Source organism: Anticarsia gemmatalis, chromosome 30, assembly GCF_050436995.1.
Source record: "Anticarsia gemmatalis isolate Benzon Research Colony breed Stoneville strain chromosome 30, ilAntGemm2 primary, whole genome shotgun sequence".
NCBI lineage: Eukaryota > Metazoa > Arthropoda > Insecta > Lepidoptera > Erebidae > Anticarsia > Anticarsia gemmatalis.
In genome coordinates, this window is record NC_134774.1 from 3998923 (window position 1) to 4022764 (window position 23842).

Sequence of the window (23842 nt, forward strand, 5' to 3'; positions counted from 1 at the left end):
TAGTCGTGATGATATATAGCCTATAGCCTTCTTCGATAAATGGGCTATTTAACACTGAAACAATTTTTCAAATCGGTCCAGTAGTTACTGAGATTAGCGCGTTCAAACAAACAAACAAACTCTTCAGCTTTATAATATTAGTATAGATTTCCCCTTTTTTGTAACATTTTTTACTGGTACTCTGCTCCTATTGGTCGTAGCGTGATGATATATAGCCTATAACCTTCCTCGATAAATGGGCTATCTAACACTGAAACAATTTTTCAAATCGGTCCAGTAGTTCCTGAGATTAGCGCGTTCAAACAAACAAACTCTTCAGCTTTATAATATTAGTATAGATTTCTATTTTCGCTGTGCCTTGGAGAGCACGTGTCGCCGTCGGTCCTGCGCCTGACCTCTCACTGATCGTGTACCGTCCCACCAAACTATGAGAGTGATGTAATAGAGAGTGTACCTGTGTATTGTGCACACACTTAGACACTATTATCAAAGTTTTGACTGCCACCGTGGCGCAGTGGTTAAGGTCGCCACGCCAATACCATTGCGTCGAGCGAGATTTCGTGGGTTCGATTGCCACACGGAACAATTATTTGTGCGATCCACAAATAGTTATTTCGGGTCTGGTTGTACTTTGTGTCCGTTGTTCGTATATTTGTAAAAGTCCCCGCGACACGAGAGCAATTCTTAGTGCGGGAGTTGTCTTTAAAAAAAAGTCTAATACAGTTGGTTAGTTTCAATGAAATTTGCCGCGATAGCCTAATATCGGTTACAAGGACAATATTTTTACGGGTCACTTGCTGAAATATACATTTTCTTCCATTCATACTTTTCTGGGTTTGCAAATATATTCGAATATTTGCTAATAAGTACCTAAGTAACTTATCTGGGGGCACGGAAGTGCCCCCGCAAGTCGAGCAAAAAAAAAGCGGCACGGCCGTAACATCCTTTTCTCGAAGCAATTCAGGCTATTTTTGACACCCCTATAATTTCGTAGTGGATGAAACAAGAAGCCTGGATTTTCAGCAACTAATCAGTCATTGTATAAACACGGTATATTTAAAATTTCAGTCAATTTGAACCAGTAGTTTAAGAATGACAACTTGTTAAAATTTTGAATTTTGTCACTCACTGATTCACTGACTCACTGACTCACCGATCATCAAAAGTCTAAGGTACTTCTAGCAGACTTAGAAGCTTAAAATTTAGAATACAAATAGGGTTTAGTGTCTTAATCATGGGAAAAATTCAATATTTTCTAATTTCGGTCAAGTTTTCTAAATACACTAACTGCAACAATAACTTTGTAATCCCATATAAATGTATAAGATTACAAGGTTACATTTGCAGTTAATGAATTAAATTATTATTTCTGTAGAAAATAAAATAAATAGGTGTAAATATGTATCTACTATATGAGACATCACGGGAGGGGGTATAGGGTGGATAAGGGTGTTTAGCCCATGAAACTGAACAACATTCCCATAGGAAAATATGTTGAATTATGAAAAAAATACGGCTTTCCATACAAATTGGACTTATGTTTGCTCTATTCGCTTTACAAAAAGAAGTGAGATGCCATCAAAAACATTCTGTAAAAAACTCAAGTCTCGCCGTAAAAAGTTGTGAGATCTATATAATACCAAGTCGATTAATCTATTTAGTCTCTACTTAAAGGACCTTCTGTCTTAAGTTATTACGTATGTTATTATCATGCCAATTTAAAAAAAAAAATACCTTTAAAACAAATAGATCGACTTGGTCATCGGAAGAAAACACAAATTCGCCATTAACATTTCAGGAGCATTAACTTCTCGTCGTGTTGTGTAGTGTGATACATACTAATAATCAAATCATGCGATGGCCAGGTCGGTCTATTTGTTTTAGAGGTATTTTTTTTAAATTGGCATGATAATAACATACGTAATAACTTAAGACAGAAGGTCCTTTAAGTAGAGACTAAATAGATTAATCGACTTGGTATTATATAGATCTCACAACTTTTTACGGCGAGACTTGAGTTTTTTACAGAATGTTTTTGATGGCATATTAAGTTTGGAATTAAATAACCAACTGGAATGTAAACAAATATATTTATTTATATTCCACAAAAACAGTCATTTCTTAATATTATTATATTAGGCCGGGATAAAGTCTTTCCGAATTATAGTATGTATGAACTTGTAAAAAAATATTTTCTCTACACAAAAAAGCTCGACATTTGGGTACCTCACGAGCTCACTGAAAGAAACCTAAAGAACCGTGTACTCATTTGTGATTCTTGAAGCCAAAGAGATTTTATTACAAGTTCATACATAGTATAATGCGAAAAGACTTTTTTGCCGACCTAATATTAGTGTTTAAAATAGAAAAATCGACCTTTTTATCATATTTATAATAATCCCTCATAAGAATCTTCTATAGAGTAATATGAATACGCTACTTTAGTGTGTAACTTCTTTTTCAAACTATTTTCAATCTTCTTTAGTCTTTTTCGAATGTTTTTTAATGTTGATAACATGGTTTTATAGTTCTGAAATATAAGAAAATAGTTGAAGTTGTAGACCGCCGTGCTTTGGAGAGCTTGTAAAGCCGTCGGTCCTGCGCCTGACCTCTCACTGGTCGTGTCTTCCGTCCTACTGGGCTATGAGAGTGACGGAACAGAGAGTGTACCTGTGTATTGAGACCATAGCCAAATATCGGCTAGGATAATATGTCACAAATGAAAGGTGCCTTAGCCTTGCGCCACTTTAGCCTTCGTGGTTATTTTTTTTAAACCACCCAGAAGGAGGGGCCCCGTTAAAAGCAGGGCTCTGGCGACCTGATATTATATCCAAAGAGACGAAAATTAAATCAATGGTTGTTTGAAGATGTCGCCGGAGCCCCGGGCTTCTCCTTCTGAAGGTTTAAAACAAATACTAAACTACGAATTCCTAATCGCCTTGGACACCCTTTTGCTACACTCCAACCGAATGCTCGTTTGATAGAAAATCAGATACATATTTTTTTTATTTTGGGACTAGCTGACCCGCGCAACTTCGCTTGCGTCACATAAGAGAGAATGGGTGAAAATTTTCCCCGTTTATGTAACATTTCTTACTGGTACTCTGCTCCTATTAGTCGTAGCGTGATGATTATAGCCTATAGCCTTCCTCGATATGTGGGCTATCTAACACTGAAATAATTTTTCAAATCGGACCAGTAGGTCCTAAGATTAGCGCGTTCGAACAAACAAACAGACAATCAAACAAACAAACTCTTCAGCTTTATAATATTAGTATAGATAAAGTACAGCGGTCAGGAGTTTGGTTTTGAGTGTGGTAAACAGCAATAAACTAACATCTTTTTAGTCAAAAGTCTGACAACTAAGTAGAAAGTGCACCATTTATATAGATTACTAAAATACGCGAAATTTATCTCGACCGGTTTGAAGTTAGCGGCAGTGCGCGCTGATGACATTTTTTGACAAAATGGTGACGTTACACGGTACCGCGCAATATTCTATTGTGCCTTACTTCAAGCCGGTCAAGATATATTGCGCCTACTTTAAATTATGTGTATTTCCAAAATAAAAAGATCAAATAAAAAGTAACAGGCGGCCGTCAGCTCCATAAGACAGTCTCTGATGTTTTCAATTCTTATTTTAGTATACATGCTTGCTTGTATTGATCTGCCAAGAAATTCTCAGTGATTTAATGTTAGGAAGTTAACGCAGTTGACTAATTTCTATAGCCGTCGTAGGGCTACACACATATGTAAGGCGGCATTCGACCAAGCCGGGCGATAAGTAGATGAATATTCGGGAAAAATGTCGCTCGACATCGCCGCGCCTGAATAAAAACCGAATTGTGACGATCGCACCCGAAGGTACCCGATCGTCACAAGCCGAACAAGTGCAGTAATTGCTTCGAGTCGGTTTTGTTGTTCGATAAATTTAATACTGCCGACCCGAGTGTGTAGCAACTAGCAAATCAAATTGATTAGTAAAAAATTGTTAAATTAAAATGCTTGAAATATTGAATTAATCATTTATTTTCAAACACAATCATTCAAGGTCATATTCAACAAGCTCTTCGCTTCTTTCGACAGACTTTCCCGTACATTTTGACAACTTATCTTCTAATCTCTTCATACGACGTAGTGTGTCTCTTAGAACCTCTTTCATTTCAGAACAATTCTGTGATAAAAAACAATATAATAGCCACCTTTACACACACACACTGTATCGCGCATGAAACAACAATCGCTCGTGTAAGGAGAAAGCAAAGAGCCGTTGCCGCGCTCACCTCCCCGCGCCCGCGAACAACATCGCTCTCTCAGAGCACAAGCGTTATACTGTACCGTACTAGGAACGTGCGATACTTACAGTGTGTGTGTAAAGATGGCTAATGGCTTTAAAAATGCCGCCAAATAACTTGAAAAAGGCTAGTTGACTACTAGTCAAATCAAAGTTGGACTAAGTGTGTTCTTTTTATAATTAATATTAGATTATTCTCAATTACAGTAGTCCGGAGTTTGGTAACGTGCCCGATAGATGGCATTAGACTCGCTCTATATTACATGGGACTAACATTGTTATTGGCTAAACGTGGGTGTAAAGTGGCCGTTTTTAGACATTTCTAATGCCATCATCTCATTGGCCCTACCTTCCGAACTGGCGGTAAATTCACTCTCTGTATCATTGACTATCATAAGTGTCAGCATTTGACCTAAATGAATAAATGATTTGATTTTGAATAAGTATCTGTAACCGTACCTATATCATAATAAAATAATGTTATTATTATTATTTTATCATGTTATTATTTTTGTAAAAGTGCGCTTCTCGCCATCAAACGTCAAAGTTCAAAGTTTGGCGAGTTTACTTGCAATGAACACTAATTTATTGTAATGTTTATTTGTACAAAATAAATAAAATAATAAGTGTCCGTATTTGCCTAAACGAATAAATGATTTGATTTGGTTTCTGCTTTACACAATCGTTTGAATAAAACACATTGCTAATCCGAATTAATTTATTAACACTATTTCGAAATAAATAAACATATTAATCATCGAAATAGTAAGAGTAAGCCAGCGCTAACGGCACCATTTGTCCGAGCCTCTCGTTTGAATTCGTCTGAAATTATACAAATTATTGTTAATAAATTGTTTGATATTTTTACAATAAATACATTAAAAGTACTTTTTTAATTTAATAATCAATGTTTTCATAAAATTTGAGAGGTTTTAATACATTTATTTTGTTACAATAGCGAACCGAAGGCTTAAAGGATTGAAGTCTAGAAGGAAATTGTCTGATTTTAAGAATGGCGACGGTTGAAAACGCAATCAATTTAAATAAATCCCTACAAAATATTTCAAAAGTCTAATTTAACTTACGTTGTACTTAATTTCGCGGTTTAATTATAATTTATCTAAAATGCAAAACTCTTTATGAAAATATCTAACCCTGGATCCACCATCTTTTTTCCGTTGACATAACAAATTATAACAAGAGATTTAATCACGTTGTCTGTCTGAACAAATACTTAAGTCACAGCTATTCTATACAACGTTGATAGAAGCGAAAGGCATTAATTGATATCAATGTGAGAAATAGATAGGCATATTTATTTACAAATCATTCGCCGCGATACGACCGTTTTGTTACGCAGGTCACGGCAGGTCAGACCAAATCTTTACATAGGGAGTTTACGCATTTTGCTCAATAATTTCTTAGAATAATGATTATTCGTATACTTTTCGTAAACTGTTTTTAAATAGTTTCGGATTGACAGTGGGCACCTATAGTATTCTTTAGTTTCAATTAATGCCTCTGGCTTTTGTCAACGTTGTATATTATCAGCGTCAAATGTTACTTAACTCACTGATCGTCTACCGATCGGATCGGTGAGTGTAATCGATAAATGCCTGGAGTTTGGTAATGTGCCCGGTAAATACATAATTCTCTTGGGTATTTAATATATAGGACTTATATACTTACTTGTGGAAATATAAACACCGGTATACACTCAAATTTATTGAACAAGATTACACAAATCAAGAAAACTTTATAAAAGTAAAGAAAAATCAATTAGTTGTAGTTAAAAAGTCAAATCTACCTATTATCCTTTACTAGCTGACCCGCGGCGCAACTTCGCTTGCGTCACCTAAGAGAATGGGTCAAAATTTTCCCCGTTTTTGTAACAATTTTAATTGCTACTCCGCTCCTAATGACTATAGCGTGATGTTATGATAATGTGATAGCCTATAGCCTTCCTCGATAAATGAGCTATCTAACACTGAAAGATTTTTTCAAATCGGACCAGTAGTTCCTGAGATTAGCGCGTTCAAACAAACAAACTAACTCTTCAGCTTTATAATATTAGTATAGACTAGCTGACCCGCGCAACTTCGCTTGCGTCACCTAAGAGAATGGGTAAAAAAAATCCCCGTTTTTGTAACATTTTTCGTTGCTACTCCGCTCCTAATAACCGTAGCGTGATGTTATATAGCCTAAAGCCTTCCTCGATAAATGGGCTATCTAACACTGAAAGAATTTTTTAAATCGGACCAGTAGTTCCTGAGATTAGCGCGTTCAAACAAACAAACAAACAAACAAACAAACTCTTCAGCTTTATTATATTAGTATAGATTTGTTAAATTCGATAGAACACTTTTCGATCGACTTCAACCGATCATCTAGGATTGGCAATATTTTATCAAACTCTAAGCATTAAGAAGTAAAATTAACAATAGTTTTTGAATAAATCAGTACGATTTACAAACGCTGTAGTCACTCAAATACTGAAAATTCTTTATTTCGATATTTAGAAAATAATTATATATAAAAATAAATATTATATATTTAGAAGCGGTGACACCAGATCCAATTATTTTAAATAGCAATAAATTAAATTAAATAACTTACCTTTTTGATACTCCTTTTTTTTAAAAACTTGTTGCATAAGACACATTTTTTTTCGATTTGATCGATAAAGTTTTTAATTAAAATCAGGTTTTTTAAATCATGATTAGGAACCTATATTTATAATGTTTAAATATGATTTTTGTTCTATAAGTTTTGTGTACCTGACTGACGTTTTAGGTCTTATGGTAGCTTAAAATAGTACCTTTCTCTAATTCAATTACCTTAATAAATAAAATCCTTTGTACCCAATTTAAAAAGATGTAAGCACATTTTGTCAGCAGAGTTTTCTGCCCATATAATGACGATTATTGCCATCTACCGGTTACATTACCAAACTCCGGACTGGTGTTGACAATTTAATGCAAAAGTTATTGAAACAATATTAACCTGTAGCGCTGCTTTTTGGCGCTAAAAGTCCTCCATTAAAAATAAGCATAGATTATAGATCAAAAATAAAACTATGTCGACCTTTAGGCTTTGAATTGACCTATTTTCCACAAATTTGGTTAAAAGTTTTTCATAATAATGTCGCCTAATAAACGTGGTGTAAGCTCTGATTAATGAAACAGTATTTTGTCACTTTCAATCAATTTTGAAACTGTATATATGTGAAAATTCCCCAATACGCAATTGACCAGCGTGGTGGACTCGAGGCCTAACCCCTCCCTCATTACAAGAGGAGACCCTTGTCCAGCAGTGGGACATTATTAGGTTAAAACAATCAAAGAAAAAGACCAAATACTGTATAACTTATCAGAGCTTATACGACGTTTATTACTAAGACAGTATATATCTAATTTTATTTATTTACCTCATTCTGTCCGTGAAGTTTTTCATTCTTGCTAAGAGAAGCCTGACTATGAGTGAACCTATGCCCTTTGCCTGCCAGAGGTATGGGCCAGAAATCGTTGCTGTTGTACCGGGCAACACCGGCGCGGTGAATTTGCGGGTCCTCGTGGGCTAAGTAAGTAGGTAACTGACTGCATACGCATATTAACACTGAAAAATATACGTGATTTAATCAGGGAGTATGTTAGAATTTATTTTTTAAGATAAGAAGATCAACAGTATTTATTCGTCATAGTTCATTCATTCATATCGTATGGTTAGTGGTCAACCTAGTGTCAAAGTCGTTCAAGCCGCCCGTAAGGCCTTTGACATGGCTTAGCGACTGTTATCTTATTGTCAACAACCGGGACCGTTACGTGCCCTCCGAAGCATGGAGACGCCCTGTTCAAATACCACTATGCGGTCACCCATCTATGGAATGACCGCGCCAAGGTTTGCTTAACCCACAGATCGTTTACCGACCGGTGAGCGCAACTGGCTATGGGCGCCTCTTCGTCATAGTAAAGTACCTACATCATCGCCTTTCTTCCAACTGTGTCGGCGTCGGCTTCCAGTCTCACTAAATGCAGCTGAATATCAGTATGTTACATGTAGCGACTGCCTATTAGACCTTCACAACTCAGTTACCTGGGTTATAACTCGATACCCCTCGGTAAGACTGGTTGTCAGACTTTCAAGCTTCTGACTACTGGTAACGACTGTCAAAGAACTTTGAGAATGACAGCCGGGACTCATAATTTAATGTGCCTTCGTGCCAGTTTAAGGCGTAATTTCAACAATGTCCATAATTAAAAAAAACTTACAGAAAAAGTAAATGGCTGCCATGTTTGATTTTAATGGCGCGAAAACGTCAAATGTAAAGAATCAGTTTAGTAAATGAAAATGGCAGATTTCTTTCATTTGTTAAATGATTATCTTAATTTAATTAAACAGCGAAGCATAATTTGTATGTAATCATAATTATTTTCATGTTCTTTTTTATTAAATACAATATTTTTATCGATTTTAGAGCAGCTGTGAAATCGATTAAAATATCTTATTGCGATTAAACGCTGCGTATAAAATTGATTATGCTTAATTTTTATACACCGACATTTTGCAATAATCATGGAAAAATATCCTTTGCGACCGAAAACTAACGTAATATTAAATTACAAAGACATAACCTATTTTGTCGTAGGTAGGTATTTACAAGCTGGCTGTTTCCCAAAGCATAAATAAATGCCAATATGGCCGTAGGATTATTAAATCGAAATAATATAGAAATTAATTAAATGCTTGATTAATCCAAAAGATGCTTTTTACATAATACAAATAAGAGATCTTTCGTAACTTTTTTGGTAGAATGCAAGATGTCTGAATAATACAAAATAATATTGATAACTCTGTTGAATTAACGCATTTTCCTATCATAATAGACTCTAAAACTTCAGATAATAAATTGCTGGACAATAGGGCTAATAACAAAATGCAACAAATCCACAAAATAATACTTTTAATAATAAAAAAACACCTTCACAAAGAAAACCTTCAACTTTCATCACTAGATGGCCTTACTACAACATGAAAATTATAATATTTAATTCATATAACGACAAATGAAACTGTAAATTAACAAATAAATTATTTAACAAGTAATTAAAACTCAAGCAAATCAAAGTTACGACAATCGAGCACTCATGAATATTATAAATACAAGTAATAGTAATGCCATCTGTTGTTCAAGAGGCTACATTATTAAAAACTATACTCATAACTTTTTTAAGCGACACAGAAAACTGACAAAACAAAAGTTACAAAAATAATTCAATTCAATTAAAAATGTTTATAAAAAGTTTAATTTTCTGTGAAAATTATTACTTCTATTTATTTCACGAAATAGTAGGAAAATCACTGAAAATCTTTTATCACGGGATAAACGCTTCGATGTATAAGAAAAATCTTATTTGCATTAAAAAATAACTTCACGAATGAATTTTGAATGATTATTTCTGTAATTTGATTTAAATTCTATCAACTACGTTAATTTAAAAAGATTTTAATCAAAATTTAAAGACGTTTGGAATTCTTATAACCTTCTTCAAATAAATTACCATTTAAAAGGCAAAATTAATTTGAAAACAATATAAAGTTCAAGTAATACATCATTATTTATTTATTCAAACTGCTAAGTTACTTCAAATAATACGTTTACACAATTTAAATTTTATTATCTCGTTGCAAATTATCCGTGTCGCCATCTATCGTGGAGTAGCAACATTTATATTTGTTCTGCCTCAGCCGAGCGCGCTTGTATGGGCGGGTAGTGCGACGCTTCAAGGATTTCCTCTTCTTCTTCGTCGAAGACTTCATCGTCCTCTACGGCGGCCTCCTGTTGACGATAAAATATCGTATTAAATTACCTTAGAAAATAATAGCGGCTATAACAATAGGGTAGTTGCCTACCAGTCAACTCAGCTACTCTTTATGAAATGTCAAAAACGAATTAACTAATTATTAACTAATTTGGCACTAGTAACACATGAATAGACATAAGTTACGCTTCAACATTTTCAAGGACATCGATTTCGGACATTTTTAGTTTAGAAATATGACGTAGTGACGTCACAGTGTCTTATTTTCGTTGGTATCAAATGAGTGTCTAATAAAATGTTTCAGTGTGTAATAATTACAATTATCATTATTTAAGAAAAAAGGTACATAGTCTGAGCATTTTAAATGAACCTTTTACGAGTACAAGTACTTATTATTCTGTGGTACAAGGTTAATATTTTTTGTCAACACAGTCAACTACTCAATGGTGGAGAATCGAGCTACAATAGCTACATACCTGATACTGCTGGTACTCAGAGATGAGGTCAGCCATGTTGCTGGCGGCCTCAGTGAACTCCATCTCATCCATACCCTCGCCCGTGTACCAGTGAAGGAAGGCCTAAAACAATTAAGAAAATTAATCAACTAGGCTATGATTAACTGCACGTTACGCGCAGTAGAAATAAATTATCACTTGTTGCAGCGGTGAAGGAAAACACCGTGATGCAACCTTGAATCACCCCTATCTATTTAAAAAAATCCGTTGAAGCTAGTTCAAATCAAATCATTAATTCATTTAGGTCAAATATTGACACTTATGATAAGGTCAATTTGGGTAACTTTGAATCATTTGGGTAACATTGAACGTGGGAATTTGAACTAGTTTCGATTATTTTTTCATATGAAACTAACACAATTGATAAAAGTTTGCAAAACTAAAATAAATCTTTATCAATTGTGTTGGTTTCATAGTTTAGATTCAAAGTTACCAAGGTTGACGGTACCTAGTCGTTACAATAACTGAATCTACCACTAGCTCGGAAAGTGTACAGCCTTATGAGAAGAGCTAGCAAGAAACTCAAGGCCACTCTTTTCAATCGCCAAAAGATTTACAATGTGGTTGATACAATAATTGATGAAGTCGTCTCACCCGTCTCCTGAACATGGCTGTGAACTGTTCACTGATTCGTTTGAAGATCTCCTGCACGGCGGTACTGTTGCCCATGAATGTGGCCGACATCTTGAGCCCGCGCGGCGGAATGTCACACACGGCTACCTTGAGGTTGTTGGGGATCCATTCCACGAAGTAGCTGCAATCAAATAAGTATTAACTCACATATTTTTTTCTATTTATTTATTTACAACAAGGAAAACATCGTGAGGAAACCTTGCATGCCTAAAATTTGTTTAATACATTTATAGAGGGCATGCAAAGTCCCCAACCCGCACTTGGCCAGCGTGGTGGACTCAAGGCCTAACCCCTCCCTCATTACGGGAGGAGACCCTTGCCCAGCAGTGGGACATTAATGGGTTAAATTTATTTATTTACAAGCTGACCCGGCGAACTTCGTACCGCCTAAAATATGCAAAATTAAATGTCTATTTTTCAATATTTCTGAGAGATTTTCTTCATATTTTTTTCCGTAAGAACCTCCTAATAACAACAAATACAACACAATAAAAATGAGTGAAATCGGTCCAGCCATTCACGCGTGATGCCGTGACCAAGGAAAACGGATTTCATTTTTATATATTAAGATTTTATAATTGAACATTAGGTAAATACAATTTTTATATGTACTAACGAAATGTAAAATTAATTCATTTCATATAATATCTTATAATTTTTTAGTTGCCGCCCGAAGGCCTTTGACGTGGCTTAACGACTGTTATCTTAATAGACAACAACCGGGACCGGCTTCTTACGTGCCATTCGAAGCACGCCGCATGTTCAAATAACACTATGCGGTCACCCATCTTTGTAATGACCGTGCTAAGGTTTTCTTAACTCACACATCGTTTCGGTGAGCGTAACTGGCTATGGACTCTATACAAATAAGACTGCCTCCGTGGCGCAGTGGTTTAGGTCACCACGCCGCAACCGTGGCGTCGGGAGGTGGGTTCGATTCCCACACGGGACAATTATTTGTGCGATCCACAAACTGTTTCGGGTCTGGTTGTACTTTGTGTCCGTTGCTTGTATGTTTGTTAAAGTCCCCGCGACACAAGAGCAATTCTTAGTGCGGGAGTTGTGTTTAAAAAAAAAAAAAAAAAAAAATAGAAAAAAATACCTTGAATTCTTGTTTTGTATGGCCAGGATCTGTTCATCAACCTCTCTCATGGACATCCGGCCGCGGAATATGGTGGCCACCGTCAGATACCGCCCGTGACGAGGATCAGCAGCTGTCATCATGTTGCTTGCATTGAACATCTGAAATACACAGTTATTATTAAGATTTTAAACATATAAGGTCGGGGAAAAAGTCTTTTCGCATTATAGTATGTATGAACTTGTAATAAAATCTTTTCTCTATACAAAAAGCTCGATATTTGGGTACCTCACGAGCTCGCTGAAAGAAACCTAATGAACCGTGTACTCATTTGTGATTCTTAAAGCCAAAGAGATTTAATTCGAAAAGACTGACGTGACGTCTTTATAATGAAATCTACCAAGGAAAATTCTACAATGTGACGTCTTCACCATGAAATCTACCGGGAAAATTCTACCATGAGACAACTTTACCGTGAAAACTACCAGGAAAATTCTACCATGTGACGTCATCATCAAACAAGAAAATTATTACAATGAAAAAAAAAAGTATAGTTAATATTTTTAAAGATCTGTACCTGACTCATTAACTCGGCAACAGTCTGTGGACGGTAGTTGAATGAATTCCTTGCTGTTAGCGGCGCAAAACCTGCAAAAACAAAATCATTTTGAATCTGCCACTAGCTCGAAAAACTTAGTCTTATCTATACTAATATTATAAAGCTGAAGGGTTTGTTTGTTTGTTTGTTTGTTTGAACGCCCTAATCTCAGGAACTACTGGTCCGATTTGAAAAATTCTTTCAGATAGCCCATTTATCGAGGAAGGCTATAGGCTATATATCATCACGCTACGACCAATAGGAGCAGAGTACCAGTGAAAAATGTTACAAAAACGGGAAAAATTATGTTTCTCTTATGTGACGCAAGCGAAGTTGCGCGGGTCAGCTAGTAAGTGGTGGGTGAATTTCCCAAATGACTTTTTTTTTTGTCTTTAGTGAAATTCGTATTTGAAAAAAGAAATATTGTTCTGGATTCTTTTTTTTTGTATTCAATAGGCAGTTATTGGGTTGTGGCAAAAATATAATTTGCCTAGGACTATATATAAGGGTAGAAAAAAATACATAAACCTCAATTTTTCTCATATCGGTGGCTGTCCCTCTACTTTTTTTACTGACAAAAATGCTTATACACTTGTAAAAATAAGTAAGTTAAGTATGTAACTAATTTTATTTAATAGACTATTAGTTTTATTATTAACATAGAGCATATTTTAATACATAACCGACGTTTATAATTACTGAGAGGCACAAACATACTTGTCTCGAAAAATGCTCTCATATCGGTGGCCAAAAGTAATTTAAACCTAACTTTACATCGGCGGGTCCGACAGCGTCCCCACCCCAATATTATTTCCCTCGTTAGTGTGCGCTAGCGCGCAGTGAAGACGGACGTGTGTCAAGTCGCTGCATTTTCCCGCCAATAACGTAAGTATGCCATTTCAGTTGCTCCCGGACAATTATTTTATGTTATCGGTGGTTCCATTTTTTCAGTGTAATGAGTAGTTTTATTATTATTGTTTGGTTCTAACAGCATCAGCAAGTGAATTAACTTCATTGGCTGTTACTCAATTTATCCTAAATATAATACATTTTCTTTAATCTTCTAAAACGTGTGTTTTTTCTCACGTCGGTGTTCTCATATCGGTGTAATCGGTGGCATTTTTTACCACCGATATGATAATTTACACCGAAATGATAAGAAAATTCAATCGGTGTCCTAGGTTATCATATCGGTGTTATGGACGTACAGTTTCTTTCACATCGGTGTATTGCTTTATCATATCGGTGGATTGTTTTATCATGTCGGTGGATTGCTTTATCATAACGGTGGATTGTTTTATCATCTCGGTGTCTTTTTATCATATCGGTAGATCCTGTGTAATTTCGTGCGGTGCGGTCGCGGCGCCAGCGCCGGAGCGATGTTGATGTGGCTGCGGTTATTATAAAAACTTACTATATAATACTAATAATGATTTATTAGTATTGGGTTATTAGTAAAAAACTAACAACCTCTCAGGACTATATTACTGAAACCATAAACATCAACTTTTGTTTTACGACTTTTAATCATTTATCAGATTTTAATGCATCCTAGCAGATTTAATGTATGCTTAACTTTACTAAATATTTGACTAGATGTAGAGTATTTGCTTATTAGCAGTAGCGTTAAGATTGTTTACTAGATGTTGATTGTTGATGTTAGATATAAACGATCTATAATCTGTGATTTGTACTGAAAACAAAGTTTTTTTTTAAGGTAAATAATAATTAAAGCTGTGATTATTGTAGTGTGGTTATGTTTAATGTTAAACTGAAAAGACTGATTAATTAGGTATTTAGACTTACAGTTATTTTTATTGTTATTATTGTAAAACAATTAGCTGGATCGTCCACAGTAATAAATGTGTATTTTGCAATTTTATCCCTTAAGAGATTTTTTATTTATCTTTGTGCTTCATTTTAATAAAGACATTGGTAATACAAATGTATATTCTTTATTAAAACTCTAAGAACCTATAGTAAAATAATTAAAAAGAAAAAGTAGAAAGTAAATATAATAAAATAGGTATAATTTATTTTTAAATCAATTCTCGTTGGATGTATTCTTCTTTCATGAGACCAGACAGTTCAGGTCTTCAGTTCGTTCACCCTTGTAAAAATATATAGGCACCTATACTAACTATATTTCAAAGATAGATAGATTATCATATCGCTGGATATGTTATCATTTCGGTGGATAAGTTTATCATTTCGGTGGATAAATTTATCATATCGGTGGATAACCTTTTCATATCGGTGTACATAAAAAAAAAATCGGTGCCGGTTTATCATATCGGTGGAAACCAGAATTCAAACTGATTTTTCTTCTAAGTTTTACATGATATGTTGATGATGTTAAATTTGGGAATATATACTATCCTAAAGATTACATAAAACCTAAAAAATAAGCAAAATATGTACATAAACAAAAAAAGCACCGATATGATAAAAAAATGGCATTTGTTGAAATTCACCCTGGTATAAGTTGGCACCTCCCACGCAAGTGGTCGACGGTTCGAACCCGAGGCAACACACCAATGACTTTTCCAAGTTATACGTGTATTAGAAATAATGATCACTTGTTATAACGGTGAAGGAAAACATCGTGATGCAACCTTGCACGCCTGAGAGTTCTTTAAAACAGTTCTTGAAGGTATGCAAAGTCCCCAACCCGCACTTGTCCAGCGTGGTGGACTCAAGGCCTAACCCTTCACTCATTACGGGAGGAGACCCTTGCCCAGCAGTGGGACATTAATGGGTTAAATTTATTTTTATTATTTACTAGAGGCCGCACGCGACTTCGTCCACGTGGAATCCCTTCCCGTGTAAATCCCGATCCCTCGCGAACTCTGGGATAATAAGTAACTTATGTGTTATTCTGGGTCTTCAGCTACTTACATACCAAATTTCATCGTAATCTGTTCAGTAGTATTTGCGTGAAAGAGTAACAAACATCCATACATAATAAATTAGGTCAAGAAAAAAGTCTTTTCGCATTAAACTTGTAATAAAATCTTTTCTCTACACAAAAAAGCTCAATATTTGGGTACCTCACGAGCTCACTGAAAGAAACCTAATGAACCGTGAACTCATTTGTGATTCTTGTAGCCAGAGATTTTATTACAAGTTCATACATACTATAATGCGAAAAGACTTTTTCCCCGACCTAATACATACATTCTCTCAAACTTTCGCATTTATAATATTAGTAGGGTACCTACCGGGCATGAAGAAATGCAACCTAGGGAAGGGTACCATGTTGACAGCCAGTTTCCTCAAGTCAGCGTTCAGTTGTCCCGGGAAACGAAGGCAAGTGGTCACTCCCGACATTGTCAACTGTAAATTATATTCAGTTCACATCTATACTAATAAGCAGACCCGCGCAACTTCGCTTGCGTAACATAAGAGAGAATGGGTCAAAATGTTCCCCGTTTTTGTAAAAAAAATTACTGGTACTCTGCTCCTATTGGTCGTAGCGTGATGATATATAGCCTATAGCCTTCCTTGATAAATGGGCTATCTAACACTGAATTTTTCAAATCGGACCAGTAGTTCTTGAGAATAGTAAGTAATAGTAATAGTTCTTGAACGCGCCACGTTTTACTTGAACCAATAGGAGCAGAGTACCAGTAAAATGTGTTACAAAAACGGGGAAAAATTCTCCATTCTCTCTTACGTGGCGCAAGCGAAGTTGCGCGGGTCAGCTAGTAGATTATAAAGCTGAAGAGTTTGTTTGTTTGAACGCGCTAATCTCAGGAACTACGAGTCCGATTTGAAAAATTATTTCAATGTTAGATAGTCCATTTATCGAGAAAAGCTTTAAGGTATATACTATCTTTAAGGTATATAACATCACGCTACGACCAATAGGAGCAGAGTACCAGTCAAAAATGTAAAAAAACGGGGAAAATTTTGACCCATTCTCTCTTACGTGACTCAAGCGAAGCACAAACTCTTCCGCTTTATAATATTAGTATAGATAGGTAAAAAAAATAATGAAAAACTAGTTTTATATAAACTGCTGCCAGCCTTCTGGGCACGTTACCCGAGGACGGCGATGCGGAGATATTTTATGATACACAATTTTCATTTTATTTATATTTAATTCATTTTTTTTTTTCGTTTGTACATATAAAATTATTATTTAACGTATTAATTTAATGAATAGTTTTAACATACATAAAACATATATTGCACAGCGCTAAAAAAAGGTTTATATATACGAGTAACTTACCGATATAAGATGGTTAAGGTCGCCATAGCTAGGGCTGCTGAGTCGTAAGGTCCTGAAGCATATATTGTAGAGAGCCTCGTTGTCGATACAGAATGACATGTCTGTGTTTTCTACCAGTTGGTGTACAGACAATGTCGCGTTGTACGGCTCCAGAACCACCTCGCTCACCTGTGATCATAGATAATGGTAGAAAAACAAATAAAACATCAATTATTTATTCAAATAACTGAAATAAGTAACAAAAAGGAAGTGAACTCTAAAAAAAAGGCCCAAAAATGTATGGAGCCTGGATGATCTCCTTTAATCATAAAGTATAACCTACCTAAGAATGTATGAATATTTATAAAAAATACGTCCCCCGGTGGAGGACCTTCCTTGCTTAATTACAATATTTGTGTTAGTTTAGGAGCGGTCCCCCGTAACTAAATTTAAATCGCTGCATCCGTTCGGGAGTTATGATGCCACAGACAGACAGACAGACACGTCAAACTTATAACAACCCTTTTGCGTCGGGGTTGAAAAGTAACGTTATTTTAGAGTTATATTATATTAAATGTCGACATAATAATATACTGTGCCAGAAACATCTATATACTTCCAAGTGTTGTAAAGAACAAATATAGTAAGGTTTGGTTGATACATGAACTTTTGCATTTCATTTAGCACATTCATAACCCTTTTTTATTAATGTATCTATATAAATAAGTGTTTTGGAGTATATAAGTATGTTTATCAGTTATTTGGTTACTATAGTACAAGTTCTCCTTAGTTTGGAATCAAATGACCGTGTGTGAGTTGTCCAATAATAATAATTTCCAAGTTACGCCACTGGTTTTCAAGCACTTTACCTTAGGCGATGGTACAACGCTGAAAGTCTTCATGATTCTGTCTGGGAACTCCTCACGGATCTTGCTGAGGAGAAGAGTGCCCATTCCAGAGCCAGTACCTCCACCGAGAGAGTGAGTCAGCTGGAAACCTGGGAAAAGAGGACTTTTAAAACATATAGGTCTTACTTCTTCTTCTTCTTAGCGTGTCGATGGCAAACAAATTATAGTATTAACATTTAAAATAGTGTAAGTATCACTTTCTGTCTTGTTATACACTGCCAGCCAGTTTAGCGTTTCTGTACAGCTCATAAGGTCCTGGTAAGAGCGAGAGTCAGGGCACTCCGGGCATGACAACATGTGGGCCATGTCCTCTGTGGCTCCACATCTACAAGAAATATTTGACCTGTCGAGGATACCCCACCTGGCCATGTTCTCCTTGCTGCGACTAGGTCTTACTGAATATTGTGTTTATAAGGTAACTGTGTTGTGGAGGTCCGATGTGTGTGTGTTGAAGCGCCCATAGCCAGTTGCACTCACCGGTCGGCAAACGATCTGTGGGTTAAGCAACCCTTGGCGCGGTCATTCCATAGATGGGTGACCGCATAGTGGTATTTGAGTTGGGCGTCTCCGTGCTTCGGACGGCACGTAAAAAGTCGGTCCCGGTTTTTGTCTACTAAGATAGCAGTCGTTAAGCCATGTTAAAGGCCTCTCGGGCGGCTTGAACAACTTTGACATCATTCATGGTAAGGGTTTGTCCTGGCGATAACGTAATGTAAGGTAAGCACGCTACAAGATTATAATCCAACAGCTTACCTTGCAGACAGTCGCAGCCTTCTGCCTCCTTTCTGATGACGTCCATGACAGAGTCCACCAGTTCCGCACCCTCGGTGTAGTGACCCTTTGCCCAGTTGTTACCTGCACAGTATTGTAATTATTAGTCACTAGCTGACCCGCGCAACTTCGCTTGCGTCACATAAGAGAGAATGGGTCAAAATTTTACCCGTTTTTGTAACATTTCTTATTGGTACTCTGCTCCTATTGGCTATAGCGTAATGATATGTAGCCTATAGTCTTCCTCGATAAATGGGCTGTCTAACACTGAAAGATTTTTTCAAATCGGATCTGTAGTTCCTGAGATTAGCGCGTTCAAACAAAAAAACTCTTCAGCTTTATAATATTAGAATAGATAGATAAGACTGGCTGAACTTACCAGCTCCACTTTGGCCAAACACAAAGTTATCGGGTCTAAACAGCTGCCCATAAGGTCCAGACCTCACGGAGTCCATAGTCCCTGGCTCCAAGTCCACCAGAACCGCTCGAGGAACGTACTTGCCTGCAAATAAAATATCAAGTCTTTTAAACAGTTCTTGAAGGTATGCAGAGTCCCCACACCTGGCCAGCGTGGTGGACTCAAGGCCTAACCCCTCCCTCATTACGGGAGACCCTTGCCCAACAGTGAGACATTAATGGGTTGAATTATTTAATCATTGGACAACACACACGTCATTTAAAGTAAAAAAATATTATAAATAAATATCATTGGACAACTCACACATGGTAATTTGATTCCAAACTAAGCAGAGCTTGTACTATGGTAACCAAATAACTGATAAACATACTTTTATACTTGTAAATACATACTTATATAGATACATTAACATCCAGGCTCAGAACAAATCCTCGTGCTCATCACACAAAGATTTGTCCCGGGTGAGATTGGAACCCACCACCACGTCAGTCAGTCAGTAACATTTGAGTTCCTGCTTCCATCGCAGTGGTTCGGGTCACCACGCCACCACTGCATCGTACAGGTCGTAGGTTCGATTCCCACTCGGAGCAATTATTTGTGCGATCCACGAATAATTGTTTCGGGTCTGGTTGTGCTTTGCGTCCGTTGTTTGTATGTTTGTAAAACTCCCCGCGACACAAGAGCTATTATTATTAGTGCGAGGGGTGTCTTTTAAAAAAAATCTTATTTTGATATAGATATAGAAGAAGATACACAAAGTATATATATTCGCTTAGCCTTTGTTCCAAACTATGTTGGAGTCGGCTTCCAGTCTTACCGGATGCAGCTGAATACCAGTGTTTTACATGGAGCGACTGCCTATCTGACCTCCACAACCCAGTTACTTGGGTATTAACACGATACCCTTCGGTAAGACTGGTTGTCAGACTTTCAAGCTTTCTGACTACTGTTAACGACTGTCAAAGATCTTCGAAAATGACAGCCGGGACCCACAATTTAACGTGCCTTCCGAAACACGGAATCATAAGAAGATACACAAAGAAAAATAGTGTAATATTTACCGGTGGAGGCCTCATTGTAATAGACGCCGATTCTCTCCAGTTGCAGGTCACTCTCTCCCTTATAGATACCTTCCGGATCTACGCCATGCTCATCAGAAATTATCTCCCAGAACTGAAATAATAATGAAAATAATTAGATTTATGCCCACGGCTGTGCCCGCAAGGAATTTCTAAAAATCCGCTCGTACCCTCGGCTTCTGAGGTTCATTTAGCGGTAGTTTATCTATTCAATAAATCAAAACTCATATAAAAAAACGCTAAACGCTATTGAATAGATAAACTACCGCTAAATATCACTAAATAATATACTAAGGAATGTTCATAGCAAATGTCAAGTTTGTACGCTCAGTAGTTTCGACTGTTCGTTGTCCATCAGTCAGTCAGTGACGGAAGAGTTTTATATAAATTATGTATGTGAATGAAGCATGAGAAGTTTGTAAAGATCGTACCAAGTGATGTTGTTTGCTTTCTGCTTGCTTTTGTGGAAAAGTTGTGATTTTACTTATGTAGGTATATGTTGTAAATACATATTACGAATAACCATTTTTCTTTTGTATGTACTATTATTGTAGTTAGGTTTTATTAATGATTACGTTTATAGTAGTCTATAACATAGTTGGAAAGACTTCAGCCTGCTTTTAGCTAGCATTGTAAAACAATCTAGGCTCAATATTTAAAAAGTGCTTATAAGCATGATAAAGTTAAAAATTAGTTTAGCTACTCACCACGAGATGGCGCTAAATACAAATTACATGCAATTATGATTACAGTAATTTAATTTTGCAATATTTGCCTATAGATCAGATTTTTTGCATGTGATGCGTTGCAGTGGGTGTGAAAGAGAGGTCCGATTATTGAATTTATAGAAAAGAAAGGGATGCATAAATGAAATGTAGGTAAATTAAGTATGATAGTACGGTGCAAAGTTTGATTTTGATTTTATGACAACATGTATAATATTTAATATTCAATATTTTAAGTAAATAGTTTCATCGAGGAATAAATTCTATCCTCAGTTTAACAAACTTCGTCTAGTTTTTATCATACCTAGAATTATTATTAAATATTAATCATGTTATAGATAGTAAATTCTCTGAATTAACTCAATAACATAATTGCTTATCGATTTATGAGTTAATCTACTTATGAGTCCTTTTTACTAAATATTTATATAATGATTGTTACTAAGTATCGTGTTATAACCCAGGTAACTATGTTGTGGAGGTCCGATAGACAGTCGCTCCATGTAAAATACTGATATTCAGCTGCATCCGGTGAGACTGGAAGACTGCCTCCGTGGCGCAGTGGTTTAGGTTGCCACGCCGATACCACTGCGTCGGGTGGTCGTGGGTTCGATTCCCACACGGAGCAATTATTTGTGCGAACCACAAATAATTGTTTCGGGTCTGGTTGTGCTTTGTGTCCGTTGTCTGTATGTTTGTAGTCTCCGCGACACAAGAGCAATTCTTAGTGCGGGAGTTGTCTTTTAAAAAAGAAAGAAAAAAAAAAGAAAAGACTGGAAGCCGACTCCAACATAGTTGGAAGAAAGGCTAGACTGATCACTCGTTATAACGGTGAAGGAAAACATGATGAATGAAATGTCTGACAGTTGTTTAACACAGTTCTTGGAGCCAAAGTCCAATGTGGTGGACTCAAGACTCCTCCCTCATTCCGGGAGGGGACTTTTGCCCAGCAGTGGGATAGAAATAGACTGCGCTAGAAGAGCTAGTGGCTTAGCTAACAACAGCCGCGCGGATCGATCTCTGAGGTTAAGCTACGCTTGCCGAGGTCGTACTGTGGATGGGTGATCCTCTTATACATGTCGAGTATCGGATGGAACGTTAAATTGTTCGTCCCGGTTGTCATCAAAGATCTTTGACAGTCGTTAACAGTAGTCAGAAGCTTGAAAGTCTGACAACCAGTCTTACTATCGTGTTATATCCCAGGTAACTGTGTTGTGGAGGTCCGATAGACAGTCGCTGCATGTAAAATACTGGTATTCAGCTGTGTATGAGACTGGAAGCCGACTCCAACATAGTTGGAAGAAAGGCTAGACTTATAAAGTTATTTGCTATTTACCTTCGATCCTATTTGGTTACCACACTGGCCAGCTTGAACATGTACTATTTCACGCATTTTTGATCACTTTTAAGTAAATTTAACTAATATTAATGTAACACTACGACTGGACTAATGTCTCACTGCCTTATCGTACATTTCTGGGTAAATTGTGATTGTGGTGTTGCCAGATTTAAATAATTACCATCTTTTGCAGGTAATCTATACTAATATTATATAGCTGAAGAGTTTGTTTGTTTGTTTGAATGCGCAAATCTCAGAAACTACTGGTCCGATTTTAAAAATTCTTTCAGTGTTAGATAGTCCATTTATCGAGGAAGTTTTAAGGTTATATATCATCACGCTACAACCAAAAGGAGCAGAGTACCAGTAAAAAAATGTTACAAAAACGGAAAATATCTTGGCCCATCTCTCTTATGTGACGCATATAAATTTGACAGATAATTGTTTCTACACAGGAATTGAACCCGTGTCTCCCTAATACCGGTGACATTAACGACTGTTATATAAGAAAACTGTCAAAAAAAAGATTTCCTTTAAAAAAACATTTTTTAAGGAAATAATATAAAGGGTAATTTTAAATCGCAACTGGCAACACTGCTGATAACTAATGCACCACTTTACTGATAGTGATAAGTGATAAGAGTCCATATATTTATAACCAAATAATAAGACCTCTCATTTCATTAAAATAGTTCGACGAAAGAGTTCTTATTATACTGGATATAAAACCATTTAAATTGACCCCTCTACCAGTGTTAAATGTTTTGTTCGGGAGTTCAAGTTATTATGGTTTTTATTCGTCATCCGACTGATATTTCAATTTGACATAAGGTGTGGCCTTTCGTAAATACTTTTTACTTTTCTAAATATATTGTAGGTATGAATAACTCCATGACTATAGGGTTAGGCAACTTTTTTGAGGTTATATACTAGCTGACCCGCGCAACTTCGCTTGCGTCGCATGAAAGAGAATGGATCACATTTTCTCCCGTCTTTGTAACATTTTACTGGTACTCTGCTCCTGTTGGTCGTAGCGTGATGATATAGCCTTTCTTCCAAACTATGTTGGAGTCAGCTTCCAGTCTCACCGGATGCAGCTGAATACTAGTACTTTCCATGGAGCGACTGTCTCTCTGACATCCACAATCCATGCAGTTGCCTGTGTTATAAAATGATACCTTTCGGTAAGACTGGTTGTTAGACTTCCGAAAGTAACAGCCGGGACCTACAATTTAACGTGCTTTCCAAACACTGAGAACCGATATTTATAAGATGGTCACCCATCCACAGAACAACTTCGGCAAGCATAGCTTAACCTCAGAGAATGGTCGGCGCTGTTGTAAACTAAGCCATGATAATATTTCATTGTACCAAATTTGATTGAAATGCGTCCAGTAGTGTTTTCATGAAAGAGTAACAAAAACATCTATCCATGCCTAGAAACTTTCG

At 36.4% G+C, this 23842-nt stretch overlaps 2 protein-coding genes across 4 annotated transcripts; both read right to left on the bottom strand.

Moving 5' to 3' along the window:
* Window positions 1-2124: 2124 nt before the first annotated feature.
* Window positions 2125-8702, bottom strand: LOC142985487 (uncharacterized). 3 transcript variants are annotated; one of them, XM_076133690.1, is made up of 3 exons: window positions 8563-8702; window positions 7722-7909; window positions 2125-2530 (listed from the first exon to the last, which is right to left on the bottom strand). In XM_076133690.1, the coding sequence occupies exons 1-3, from the start codon at window positions 8582-8584 to the stop codon at window positions 2390-2392; spliced, it is 351 nt and encodes a 116-aa protein (XP_075989805.1). In that variant the 5' UTR covers window positions 8585-8702; the 3' UTR covers window positions 2125-2389. The 3 variants fall into 3 exon arrangements, with proteins under 3 accessions (XP_075989805.1, XP_075989806.1, XP_075989807.1); XM_076133691.1 differs by lacking the exon at window positions 2125-2530 and adding an exon at window positions 4012-4174; XM_076133692.1 differs by lacking the exon at window positions 2125-2530 and adding an exon at window positions 4999-5116.
* A 535-nt stretch (window positions 8703-9237) lies between these two features.
* LOC142985428 (tubulin beta-1 chain-like) lies at window positions 9238-22527 on the bottom strand. The gene is made up of 12 exons (XM_076133592.1): window positions 22391-22527; window positions 20312-20423; window positions 19212-19334; window positions 18815-18916; window positions 18023-18150; window positions 17175-17342; window positions 16162-16276; window positions 12920-12990; window positions 12364-12503; window positions 11223-11382; window positions 10590-10691; window positions 9238-10130 (listed from the first exon to the last, which is right to left on the bottom strand). The coding sequence occupies exons 1-12, from the start codon at window positions 22445-22447 to the stop codon at window positions 10020-10022; spliced, it is 1389 nt and encodes a 462-aa protein (XP_075989707.1). The 5' UTR covers window positions 22448-22527; the 3' UTR covers window positions 9238-10019.
* Between the last annotated feature and the right edge of the window lie 1315 nt (window positions 22528-23842).